A 13,453-nucleotide genomic window follows, 5' to 3' on the forward strand; every position below is an offset into this window, starting at 1 on the left:
TTCGAGCCTTTATGCTGGTAGATGTTGAGTGAGCTGCAGAGATAAAAGCTGTGAGTGTGAGGCAGATCTTTAGCAGGTGCTGTCTTGGAGCCTGTAAGCAATTTGCTAGTGTTATGCAAACAGTTTCCTTTCCACAGTCATATTTAGGCTGCTGTGCTAGCAAGCTGTGCGAACAACCTGGAGGACTGGGGCTGGAAATATTCCTTTTTCAGTCCAGGGATGTGACAGAGAGCCAGGCAAACCGTTATGGCACGGCAGTGTCCATTAAGGTCTACAAAGTGATGAACCCCTGCACTCTTCTTGGAATCTTAATGGAAATGCAGCAAAACTGGGCTTTTGGAGGAGCTTGAGATGGAGGTGAGAGTGCTGTGCAGTGCACTGCTGCCTCGTGTTGGTGTTCTTGTGTGGATGTGTTGGGCACGACGTGCCATGGACATGGGAAGTGTGATGCTGGTGCGCTGTCCCGTGGATGCTCCAGAGCGGGTGTTGCTTGCAGTCTGTGCCCTGGAGGGGCGGCATCACGGGGGCTTTAGCCATGTCACCACACTGCAGCCCAGCTCAGCTGGGTGAGAAGTGAAATCACATCTGGCAACCTGAATGTAAGCACAGCTGTAGCAGAAACCTGTGTGGGTGCACAGCTGGAATCAAGATGTGAAAATTTAACAGACCTGATAAACAGACCAGATTTATGGTGACTTACTTAGTATTCAAGTTCCTCAGCCTGATGCAAATTTGAAGATCCTGCTGCTTAAAAAAACCAAACCCATTAACTAAATTGGCCAGCTCACCTGTTTTCCCATTTATGAAGTGGAAACAATGCTTCTGGCTTGCCAGAAACCCCAGACTTCAGTGAGCTGGGGAGCTAAATGTGGTGCTTTTAGGGCTGCAGAATGGCAGTCCTGCTGTTGCCTTGCTTGTTCACACTGAAATTCAGGTAATTAGTGAGGAAGTGATGGTGTGTCTTAATTGTTTGGAAAAGCAGGGTTTACTCTGGGGTGGGAGTGGGATGCTGCCTGTCCTCATGCGGAGATCCCATTCCTGGGGGATGCTCTGTGTGGGCAGCATCTTTGCCACCATCAGAATTGAATGAGTAGCTCAAAATGAAGACTGGGAACAAGAGTCACCTCGTGACGTGGATGAAGGGATTGAATGTACCCTTAGTAAGTTTGCTGATGATACTAAGCTGGGAGGAAGTGTTGATCTGCTTGAGGGTAGGGAGGCTCCAGAGGGACCTGGACAGGCTGGATTGATGTATGGTATGTGGTTCAACATGGCCAAGTGCCAGGTCCTTGGGACACAACAACTCTGTGCAGCTCCAGGGTTGGGGAAGAGTGGCTGGAAAGCTGCCTGGAGGGGAAGGACCTGGGGGTGTTGATTGACAGCGACTGAACATGAGCCAGCAGTGGCCCAGGTGGCCAAGAAGGCCAATGGCATCTTGGGTTGGATCAGAAACGGCGTGGCCAGCAGGTCCAGGGAGGTTATTCTCCCTCTGTACTCGGCACTGGTGAGACCGCTCCTCGAATCCTGCGTTCATTTCTGGGCCCCTCACCACAAGAAGGATGTTGAGGCTCTGGAGCGAGTCCAGAGAAGAGCAACAAAGCTGGTGAAGGGGCTGGAGAACAGGCCTTACGAGGAGTGGCTGAGGGACCTGGGGTTGTTTAGCCTGGAGAAGAGGAGGCTGAGGGGAGACCTCATCACTGTTGAGAACTGCTTGAAAGGAGGTTGCAGCGAGGTGGGTGTTGGTCCCTTCTCCCGAGTGACAGGCATTGGGACAAGAGGGAATGGCCTTAAGCTGTGCCAGGGGAGGTTCAGACTGGACATTAGCAAAAAATCCTTCACTGAAAGGGTTCTGAGGCCTTGGCAGGGGCTGCCCAGGGAGGTGGTGGAGTCCCCATCCCTGGAGGCGTTTAAAAGTGAGTGGATGAGGTGCTCAGGGATCTGGTTTAGTAGTGGATAATTACAGTTGGACCTGATGATCTCAACGGTCTTTTCCAACGTAGGGATTCTGTGATCTTTTATTCATGTTCGGGAGTTATTGTACAACATGTCAGTGATGCAGCCTTTCAGCTAGCCATCCTCTTTTGTCACTTGTTTGATTTAATGTGCATAATTTAAGGTCCGATGAACTACAAAATAGAATGGCCAATGGTCCTGCTGGTGTGGTTTATTTAGGCAGTGCTTCTTGATTTCACTTTATTGCCCCTTTTTCCCTTCCTGCTTTAAGATGGATAAAAAATGACCAGAGCAATGTGACTTGAGTGGACTCAGTCAGCAAAAGAGCAAGGCTAGAGGTGCTCAGACATTGTCTTTTATTTTAGTATCAAATGGTAGCAGACTTATTCAAAGATGAAAAGGATGTTGCACGCACCACTTCCATGGGAAAGGGAACAGCCAAAGTCAGCGTCCGTTCTGCCATACCAGTGATCAAAGCTGCCAACAAGGAGTGCAAGAAAACAGTTGCACACCAGGTAACATTTGATATGAAAGGGTTGGTTGATGGCAGGGGAATAGGGCAGGGGAATCCAGGTACATTTTTACAGTGGAGAACTTGTTTCTTCAGTCTGAAGCAGTTAGGGGGGAGTGAGGACACCATCCCATGACTCATGTTGATGGGAATCGTTTGGCTGTTGCATTTTGGACACCTTCTAGCGATGTCTCTGGAAGAGCAGGCTGAGTAGTCTTGACTGGAAGGTCTAAGGAGGGTGGAGGCTGCTCTGGGATTTACTGGGCTGTATCTCAATTTACTACAGTGCTCATAAATTGAAAAAAAAAATAGAGAAAAAAGCATTTTTTCCCCTTTTTGGGCAGCGAGGCCATGCAACAGGGGCCTGGAGGGGTTGTGCTGTCTCCATCCCTGGAGGTTTTTTAAGACTCAGCTGCGGAAAGCACTAAGCAAACACTTGTTGCTGTTCTGCATTGTTGAGCTGAAAGCCCTCAACCCAGCAGTATCTTCTCTGGATTGCTCCTGCATGTGCTGGGCTGATGGGTGGGTTCACGCTGTGTTGCATCCAGAGGATGGCACTGCAGGTGGCTTCTTGCAGTGCTTTCCAGCTTGGGCTGTGTGGTACAGCACCTTCGTCCCTTCCTAAAATTAATGGTTTTATCTTTCAGTTCCGCAACTCGCTGCATTTGCTCATGGAGACTCTGAACGCCACCACCCCACACTATGTGCGCTGTATCAAGCCAAACGACGAGAAGATCCCCTTTAAGTAAGTGAGCTTTCAACTGAGGAAATTTGTTAAACATCATAGTAACAGAGTGTGCTTGGGACTTTTCCTCTTGCTAAAGGGCTTGCCTCTCTTGAGATGTCATTCCTGTAACTGGAAAGTCCCAGTAGCTTGCTGGAGTCACTTCTCTTGGGTTTCATTATGTGGGTTTTATGCCCGTGAAATTAAGACTAATGAAAGTCCTAGTAATTCATAAACATACTCTTCTAATATTGAGCATCCTTGATTTGCAGTAATAGAGTCTTTGTACAATTTCATCTTAAAATCACTTTGATTTAAGTGGTTATAGTACAATACAATGAAAAGGAGCAGAGCAAGAAATGAAGAAGTGGAGCTATGTAGTGTACTTGCAAAATAGCTTGTAAAATGAACAAAAATATCTTGGTGCTTCCAAAATAAATGTGCAAAGAATAAAGATGTGATTTGTATCAACTTCAGGCAGGTCTCCAGTTGAGTGAACTGGTAAAGCAAAAAGCCAGTCTTGATCTTCCTCTGTAGTTTGGAGATGTATTGCAAGCTGTAAATGTTGTAAGCAAATATCTGTTAGCCTCTTTAACCTCTTGGTAACGTATCTTTCCACGTTTTTTGCACCCTGTAACTCCAAAAAAGCTCGGCCATTAGCATGCAGACCTCACAGATCTAGTTGTGATGTCTTTTAAAGGCTCTGGCATGAACTGCAGGTGGTGACATTTAAGAAAGCAAGGATTAGAATTGTAACCTGTGAGCAGGGAGGCATTGCCCTCCAGCTGATCCAATACACTTTGAGTACTCCCAGTGAGAACAGTGCCATCTTGGTGCACAGACAGCTCCAACAGAGTCCTGCAAAGGAGGACAAAGCATCTGTAAACAGGTTTAGCCTTGGTCGTGATATGCTGGTAGATATGTATCCACCAGGAAGATTCTCTGGATTTATTCTTCTCCACCTACAAACAACAAAACAAAGGATATTAATGGTTAGAATACATTCAAGAGCTCTTTTATGTTTAACTGACTCATTACATGATCAGTTAAGAGGGGAGGTTGAGAAGAGATCTTAAGAAGAAACGTTTTGCTGTGAGAGTGGGGAGGCCCTGGCCCAGGTTGCCCAGAGCAATGGTGGCTGCCCCATCCCTGGAGGTGTTCAAGGCCAGGTTGGATGGGGCTTGGAGCAACCTGATTGAGTTGAAGATGTCCCTGCCCATGGTAAGGGGTTGGAACTGGATGATCTTTAAGGTCTTATCCAACCCAAACCATTTTATGATTCTGTGATTAACAGCCCTGGAAAAGGCTGCATTGGCTGTCAGTGCTGGCACAACACTTTCTGTGGTCTGTTGTATCTGTTTCATATACCATTTTTAGGTACTGGAGATGTTCAGGGTCTCAATCTTGTGTTTATTGCAGAGATTGTGCATTTAAATTAAATTCAAGATTACACTTTTTGTTTGATTGCTTTTCTTAGGTGAAGCACAAAAGTATAGTTTTATATAGTGAAAGTATAGTAGATCTCTGCATGGTGAAGTGGCTTCACCTTTCCAAAGCACCTTTCCAAGACTCCATGTTCATACTTGGCTCTACTTTTTGCCCATATATCTTCATTTCTTTGCCTTTAACTTTGCAATTCAGTTTTTCATGTGGTGCTCAGGATACAGTTAATATAGTTTTGTGTATGTGCAAGCTTATGGTTGTCGAGGTGCAGTAATTATCTAAATGAGCACAGTTGTACTTGTTAGGATGTTATGGGTAGCAAATACCAGGAGGATAATTCTTCTTGTGTCTGCTTACACTCCGAGTGATGGCATGATCCAATGCAGTGGTCCAACTGGTGAATGTCAGAGCTGTCGAAGCTCAGGATTTTGAGATCAAAGAGCAAACCAAAATAGACAAAAGAATGGTTCTGCAAGAGCAGTGTGCTCTTTTTTTCATCCTCAGCCTGTAGCTGCGGTTGTTGCTGGAGAGGGTCCTGGCTTTCCATGCTGACAAATGACTGCAGCTGTTCTGGGTACTGCATTTTGCCCTCGCTGAGCAGGGCTTGGCCACATTGCAGAAGGTTCCCCTCATGCACAACATATATTGCCCTGAGATCTTCCAGGACTGAAGCTTCCCTTTCCATCTACAAGTCTTGTTTATTATTTATTGTTATGGAAATTGTACCCTTGTGGATTCTTCCTTGAAATGAGTGACATCTGAGACTGATTTTCCACCCTGCACCGTGTTTGCAGTTTTATAGCAAATAATTTGCTGTAGACTTGACAGGTCCAGGGTATTTAAAAATGCACAAAGTAGCAGGGAACTATTACTTATGCTGCTTTTGCACAGCGGGACCAAGCAGAATTATTCATGCAGTCTTGACTTGTGAGTGTAAATAGTTTGTGCTTTCAGGAAGGGATAAGCAGGGACCTGAGAAGCTTTTGCTCCTCACCCTTGTTCTGGAAGCCAAACACAGCTATGGTCATCTACATCTATGAACATCTCCATCTTATGAGTCCAAGCCTGATCCAACAACCTCTCCCAGTATCCAATATCTTGAGCTGGAAAGCTGGGACCTCTTGATGCTTTGGTGTAAGGGGTAGAAGGAGGGAGATGTGATGGAGGATGCTGGTACCTGCAGTCTAGGCAAAGACAGACTGATCTGAAAGTGTGTTCATGCCAGGAACCAGAGAGAGCACTGCCCAAATATTCAGCTGAAAGTCAGCACAAAATTTTCAGTGCAAGTTGCTGATGAAGATGAGATGCCAGTGGTAAAGGGTAATGCCATCTAAAACCAGGAGGACAGACAGCTGAGAGCAGAAATGCCTGCAGTTTCCACAATGCCTACCAAAGCTCTTGGTTTGGAACATGAGAACTGTTGTTCTTGGTAAACTTAATGATCTGCAGACCCATGGGACTTAATATTTTAAGCTGAAAGGGGGGAGATTTAGAGGTGATCCTTGGAAGAAATGTTTTCCTGTGTGAGTGGTGAGGCACTGGCCCAGGTTTCCCAGAGAAGCTGTGGCTGCCCCATCCCTGGAGGTGTTCCAGGCCAGGTTGGATGAGGCTGTGAGCACCCTGATCCAGTGGGAGGTGTCCCTGTCCATGGCAGGGGGTTGGAACTGGGTGGGCTTTGAGGTCCCTTCCAACCCCAACCATTCAATGATTCTATGATTTTGTGATTAATTACTCAGTTTCGACATGTAATTTAATAGATTTATTTTGATGTTGAATTTGATTTCTTTCTGGAAATATGCTATTGCCTTTGTAGCCGCAAATATAATGCTGTCTGGTTCATCAGCCAGCTTGTGATAAGGTAACCTGTTCCTTTCTTTATCATAGTTGTTTTGCTCTCTGTAGCTGGGTAGATTATGGCTGTGGAGACTGCAGCAGATTGTCATCTTGTCCCAAGAGTACCACTTGGCATTGATAGCAGGGCAATAGCAAGGTCCATTGCACTTGAAAAGCACAACGTCTTATGAGATGGAGAGAAAGCGTGTGACATCTGTGCAAGCTGTTGCCAAAGCAAGGCGTGGGATTTGTGGTGACTCTGAGATTTGCAAGGGAATGGGCGTGGATAAGAGCTATCCATGAATGTGTGGGCTTCTTCAACCGCTATACCAATAAAGGTAGAGCTTTTTTCCACAGTTTAGAAGTTCATTCCTGTCACCAAAAGTCGCTATCAGTTGGGTTGGTGATGTGGGCTTCTCACCGTGTTAATATCTGTCCTAAATATAATTGCAGATTTGATGCAAAGAGAGTGGTGCAGCAGCTGAGAGCTTGTGGAGTGCTGGAGACCATCCGCATCAGTGCAGCTGGCTTCCCATCCAGGTACCACACTGGGAATTTGGGGAGTGTTGTGCTGCTGGTGTGCTTTACTCAGCAAGTTCATGATCAGGTGCAAGAGAAGGAGGGAGAAGAAAACACCAGTGTTTTCAGGACAAACAGGATTTATATCCAAGATACATTTTCCCCTTTTATATGTTTTTTAGTTTGCAAACCCCCCATTAGCTCTTGGGTTCCTCAAACCTAAGAGATGCATTATCAAGTGATGAGCTGCAAAGTGAGGCTGCTGGTGAGCGTGTTGTGTTGCATCCAGCATTTCAGATGGTGCTTTCAGTTTGATCCTGAGAAGTAATTTGATGCGATGAAATCTCTGAAAATGCTGGTGTTTGGCAGATAAAGGAATACAGCTTTTATCCCATGTAGACGTGGACAAAATAACATCTCTATATCCTCCTGCATCCATCTTGCCTGCGAGCATGTGTTGCCCTAGAGGACTAAAGTCCTAGAGGACTTCTGCCCTCCTTGCCTGAAGTTCCCCATAAAAAAGTGCTTTTCACTGTACAGTTTGCTATTTTTTTTTCTTGCTTTAGACATCTGTTGCAATAGTAATTGCAGCCAAAAAAAGTTTTGATTATACTTGCAAGGAAAGAAAATAAAGGTTGTAAATTTTTATTGTAGACTTCTGCACCGCACATCCAAAGCACGCTAGGCTTCATGCTCTCACTTGTTAAAAAGGAAAGGTTATGGGTGGTGTGGCTCTTGACAGCTATGATACAAAATTCAAAAGAGGTTTTTAGGGCCTAATAAATCAGAAAACATAAACTATAAATAATCCTTGAATATGACAAGGGCAAGTGGTTCTAAAAATGCATCAGTTGTGTTTCAGTGCCAAGCAGCTTTGTGTTAATGTCAGCATAGCCATCAGCCTTTTTATATGAACAAAGGAGTTATAAATATGTTCAGTAAAGAGTCAGCTAAGCGTGATGTTGAAAGCCATGAGAAACTCCCTGTCCTGGTTTTGGGGGGCGGAGTGTGCTGCCTTACCAGTTACTCTCATCTCCTGCAAAGAGCCTGAGAATTGATGCCAGCTTCTGCGCACTGACATGAGATGGCTCTCTGCATTTAAGCCATGTAAAACCTGTGTTGGCCACTGACCTCCACGGACAAGCAAAGACTTGTGATGGGAATTTCCCTGGCTGGCTGAGTTCCACTCCTTAAGAAGAAAAAAAAAGAAAATATTACAGACAGAGAAGGAAATGGAAACCAATTTCTCTCTCCCCTCTGCCAGCATGGGAAGGTGACATGGAGATCTGGGTTCTCCTGCTGGGCATCTGGCCCTGTTAGAAGACCTGGCACTGCCTTTGGCTCCCATCTCTGAAGTCTTAAAGGCTTTTGTGGAAGTAACTATTGAAAAGTTACTCCTAAATTACATCATCTCTAAGGCATGGGAGGAAATTAAAAACCAGCCCATGGGTCGGGTCTTTCATTATGTTCTTTGTTCAAGTAGCTGCTGGGCCAGATCAATCTGTCTGTCGTCTTGCAGTGAAGGCCCTACAGCAGTGAAAATGCTGGAAGAGGCCACAGAAAGGCAGGTTTATGTTCACTAAGCAAGTAGTTATGCTCTCCAGTACAGTGGGGACTACTGGCTCTGCAGTTGTGAATGCCAGGGGAGGTTTGGGGAGCTCTGACTGAAGGGTTATCCATGTTTTTTGCTACTGGTTTTTAGCATAGCTGCAGGGATACCCTGTTCCTCTTCATAATTTTCCTAAAAACTAGTAGCGTTTTTTCTGTCTCTGCTCACTTAACTCTGCAGTTTAGACCCTACAGCACTAAAATTGTTGTATAATTAGTAGCTGGGGAGGAGAAAGTGAGGGGAGAAACCACTGCAGCACCTGGAGACCAGCCAAGTTTTATTTGCAGCAGATAATTGACTGAAACAAAGACTGCTCCATCTTGAAAAACTCAAAAGCGATGCTTTCGGCTCTGCTTGCATATTTTTAATTATGGTGGTTTTTTTCCCAGGACACTAAGAACACAAAACTCTGCCAACACTACAACTACTCAAGTTTTGTACTTCCTCCAGAGGAAAATAAGGGTTCAAACAGCTGTTTCAGCCTTTCAGAGTGAACTTTGCCAGTTCAGCATTTGAGATGCTTCAAGATCTGACTTTTTATTTTAGTGTTTCTAGAAGATAATTTTATACAGAAACAGCTCTGTGTTAAATAAGATACTCACTTTGAGATGTGATAGTTCTTCCCAAGCACAGTTGTAGGCTGGGCAAAGAATGAATTGAGAGCAGCCCTGCGGAGAAGGGCTTGGGGTGCTGGGGGATGAGAAGCTCAACATGAGCCAGTAACATGCGCTCACAGCCCAGAAACCAGCGTGTCCTGGGCTGCATCCAAAGCAGCATGGCCAGCTGGGCGAGGGAGGGGGTTCTGCCCCTCTGCTCCTCTCTTGTTGAGACCTCACCTGGAGCCCTGTGTCTACATCTGGAATCCTCAGCACAGGAAGGACATGGAACTGTTGGAGCGAGTGCAGAGAAGGCCACAAAAAGCATGCGCAGGGGCACCTCCCGCTGGATCAGGTTGCTCAAAATCCCTTCCAACTTGGTCTTGAACACCTCCAGGGATGGGGCAGCCATGACTTCCCATGGCAACCTGTGCCAGTTCCTCGCCACCTAGTTTGTTCCTCATGTCTGTTCTAAATCTTCCCCCTTCCAGTTTAAAGCAATTCCCCCTTGTCCTATCACTCCAGGCCCTTGTAAAAGTTCCAACCCCAGCTTTCCTGCAGCCCCTTTCAGTACTGGAAGCTGCTCTAAGGTCTCCCCGGACCCTTCTCTTCTCCAGGCTCAACCCCAACTCTCTCAGCCTGTCCTCAAAGCAGAGCTGCTCCAGCCCTCAGATCATCTCCGTGGCCTCCTCTGGACACATTCCACCAGCTCCATCTCCTTATGTTGGGGACTACAGAACTGGACACAGGGCTCCAGATGGGCTCTCATGAGAGCTGAGCAGAGGGGCAGAATCCCCTCCCTCGCCCTGCTGGCCACGCTGCTTTGGATGCTGCCCAGGACACGGTTTCTAGGCTGTGAGCGCATGTTGCTGGCTCATGTCGAGGTTCTCATCCCCAGCACCCCAAGTCCTTCTCCTCAGGGCTGCTCCCAGTCACATCATCCCCCAGCCTGTCTTGAAACTGTGGATTGCCCTGACCACTTCATGGTTACTTTATGGTTTGAAGAATTGAATTTTTAAAGGTTTCAATATTTTTTTTACTTGATTCCTTTAAGAAAAAGAATAATTTTTAATACAGTGTTTAGTGTAAGGCGTGATTTATTCCTATAGAAAGATGAAGCCTTGCACTCCCTGCTTTAGGTATGCCTGGCTTTATTTTATCATTGCCATGGTATGCTGCACTCTGCAGCTATCACAAATAAATTGAAAATGTATCATGTGGTTTGAAATGTTATGCAGCAGTTAAGAAATATATTTGTTAATATGTACTTAAATGACTGTGATGAATGGACTGTCTTAGATGCGTAGATAGTAAATTTATCATCAGCTTCCATGAGTAAAGCATAGAAGATGTCGCTGTACTATGAAAGCATTCATCTTCTTTATAGAGACTGGCTACATAAAAATTAGTCTGTAGAGAATTAATTTGTGCAGATCTCCATTAATAACAAAGCACTCTTTAAAACAAGTTTTCAACTTGCATTTTGTCAATTTGTCAATTTTTGCAACTTTGCATTTTTCTTCCTGCTTCTCACGGTTCCCAGGCAGTGGTACAGTGGCAGTTGCTCTGCATTCTGTGCACTCACTCTGAATAATGTTGTCATAGAATCATAGAATTTCCTGAGTTTGAAGGGTCCCACAAGGATCATTGAGTCCAGTTCCTGTCCCTGCGCAGGACAACCCCAGCATTCACACCGTGGGGCTGAGGATGTTGGCCAAATACTTCTGGCTGCTTCACTGGGAGCTGTTCCAGTGCTCCACCACCCTCTGGGTGAAGAACCTTTTCCTAATGTCCAACCTAACCCTCCCCTGGCTCATCTTCCTGCCATTCCCTCGGGTCCTGTCCTTGGTCACCAGAGAGAAGAGATCAGCGCCTGCTCCTCCTCCTCCCCTTGTGAGGAAGATGTAGACTGTGATGAGGTCTCCCTTCAGTCTCCTCTTCTCCAGGCTGAATCAAGTGACTTCAACTGCTCCTCATATGACTTCCCCTCTAAACCCTTTACCAACTTTGTTGCCCCCTCTGTTTGATCTCCAGTATATTTAGATCCTTTTTATACTGTGGCGCTCATCACAGTCTCTTCAAAATGCTCTTATTGTAGTTGTTATGTATGAAATTTATGGTTTAGGTATTTTTGGCATTCGGCTGCTTCCTTTGGTTGCTGGAGCTGACTGTTGAATACAGCATCCTTTATCAGTTCAGTATGAAATCACAGCTGCTAAATTCTATAAACATTAAACTTTCATAATTTAAATGTATCATGGGCATCCTTGGGTATATTTTTTTTTTATTTTTTTTGTAATGTGCCTTTAGCTGTCTTGCTGTCATTTCAGGGGAAGAAAGCCTATAAATGCTACTAGCAGTTCTGTTTGGCTACTCCCCCACTCCCAACTATGATAATATGTAAATAGAGGAGGGTTTTTTTCCTTTCATTCTGCTCTTTGAATATATTCCAGATAATTTCAAGTCATGCCAGGCTGCATGTTTTAGAGCTAATTGAAAGGCAAGTCTGTTCTGCTGCAGTAAACAAGGCAAGAGAAATTTCCTCCCTGAACCATAGTTGCTAAAACAATTTCATGTCAAATCTTGACTCAAAAATTCAACTTGCATGCCCCCAAACAGGCTTCAGCTCCTGTGGAATGATCAATACAGTCCAGCTCCTCACAATTAAGGTATTGATCCCTTCAGGGGATGGATCCACGTGGTACTGGCATGATTTCTTACACAAAGCTGAGTTTGCTCAGCAGACGGTCACTGGGGTGGTCCTGGCAGATGGGGGGCAATGAATTTATATTACCCTTAAAAAAGCTGTTGAATTCAGTAATTTTAGTTCACCAAAATAAACTATTTTATGGTTAAGTTAGGCTCTTACTATGCTATATTCCTCCTTGGTTGAGTCACCACCCTGAAGATGTTTAAAAGACAGGCAGACGAGGTGCTCAGGGATCTGGTTTAGTAGTGGGTAGGTACGGTTGGACTCGATGATCTCAAAGGTCTTTCCCAACCAAACCATTCCATGATTCTATGATTTTCAGCTCTTCATTCAGTGTTGCTGAAATAGCATTGCTGTGATCACCCTAAAATAATAGGTTGGAGATGCTGCTGACTGCTCAGAGAAGTGCATTTCAGAGGCTTCCTTAGAAGTCAAAGTTTCACCCCGGTTTCTTACCTAAGCCCTCCCTTTAACTGTGAAGTAATAAATCCAGCTGGCTCTGCAGCATGAGGGCTGCTTTTGGATTTGTAGCCCCATGGTGTCATCCAGAGTGACATGGACAGGCTGGAGATGTGGGGCTGTGTGAACATATTGAGGCTTAAAAAGGCCAAGTGCAAGGTCTTGCACCTGGGTTGGGCAACCCTCAGTATCGATACAGGCTGGGGGATGAAAAGATTGAGAGCAGCCCTGAGGAGAAGCACTTGAGATGCTGGGGGATGAGAACCTTGACATGAGCTGGCAATTTGTGCTCGCAGACTGGAAAGCCAACCACATCCTGGCTGCATCCAAAGCAGCGTGGCCAGCAGGGCGAGGGAGTGGATTCTGCCTCTTTGCTCCTCTCTTGTCAAACCTGACTTGGAGTCCTGTGTCCACTTCTAGAATCCTCAGCACAGGAAGGACATGGAGCTGTTGGAGCAAGTCCAGGGTAGGTGATGAACATGATACGAGGGCCAGAGCACCTCCTGTATGAGGCCAGGCTGAGAGAGTTTGAGTTGTTCAGCCTGGAGAAGACAAGGCTCCAGGGAGACCTTAGAGCAGCTTCCAGTGCTGAAAGGGGCTCCAGGAAAGCTGGGGAGGGACTCTTGATAAGGGTCTGCAGGGATAGGACAAGGGGGAAAGATTTTCAGCTGCAAGAGGGGAGATACGGATGAGATCTTAGGAAGAAATGTTTTCCTGTGAGGGTGGGGAGGCCCTGTCCCAGGTTGCCCAGAGCAGTGGTGGCTGCCCCATCCCTTGAGGTGTTCCAGGCCAGGTTGGATGGGGCTTGGAGCAACCTGATTGAGTGGGAGGTGTCCCTCCCCATGGCAGGGGGTGGAACTGGATGATTTTTTGATGTCCCTTCCAGCCCAAACCATTCTATGATTCTATGACACACCAGGGCAGTACCTGCAGCCTGTGTGTCTCCTGGGGATGCCAGTGATTGTGTAAGGATCTAATGAATATTTAAAGACATAAATGGAAATTAAAGTGAAGAGGGAGGATTCCTGAATTCTTCTCCTGGTCCAACTTGGTGCTCAAAGGATTGAGTTGAAGATGTCCCTGCTTAATTCAGGGT

At 45.8% G+C, this 13,453-nt stretch overlaps 1 protein-coding gene across 3 annotated transcripts in view; it reads left to right on the forward strand.

Annotated features, from left to right (window-relative positions):
• Positions 1 to 13,453, forward strand: part of LOC138733824 (unconventional myosin-Vb-like) — a 177,955-nt gene that overhangs the window by 98,667 nt on the left and 65,835 nt on the right. For all 3 annotated transcript variants that reach the window (XM_069881306.1, XM_069881309.1, XM_069881308.1), the window contains exons 15-17: positions 2,319 to 2,468; positions 3,112 to 3,209; positions 6,918 to 7,004. In XM_069881306.1, the coding sequence (XP_069737407.1) occupies positions 2,319 to 2,468; positions 3,112 to 3,209; positions 6,918 to 7,004 (335 nt within the window). The remainder of the gene's footprint in view (positions 1 to 2,318; positions 2,469 to 3,111; positions 3,210 to 6,917; positions 7,005 to 13,453) is intronic.

Source organism: Phaenicophaeus curvirostris, assembly GCF_032191515.1.
Source record: "Phaenicophaeus curvirostris isolate KB17595 chromosome W unlocalized genomic scaffold, BPBGC_Pcur_1.0 scaffold_35, whole genome shotgun sequence".
In the NCBI taxonomy this organism is placed as follows: Eukaryota; Metazoa; Chordata; class Aves; order Cuculiformes; family Cuculidae; genus Phaenicophaeus; species Phaenicophaeus curvirostris.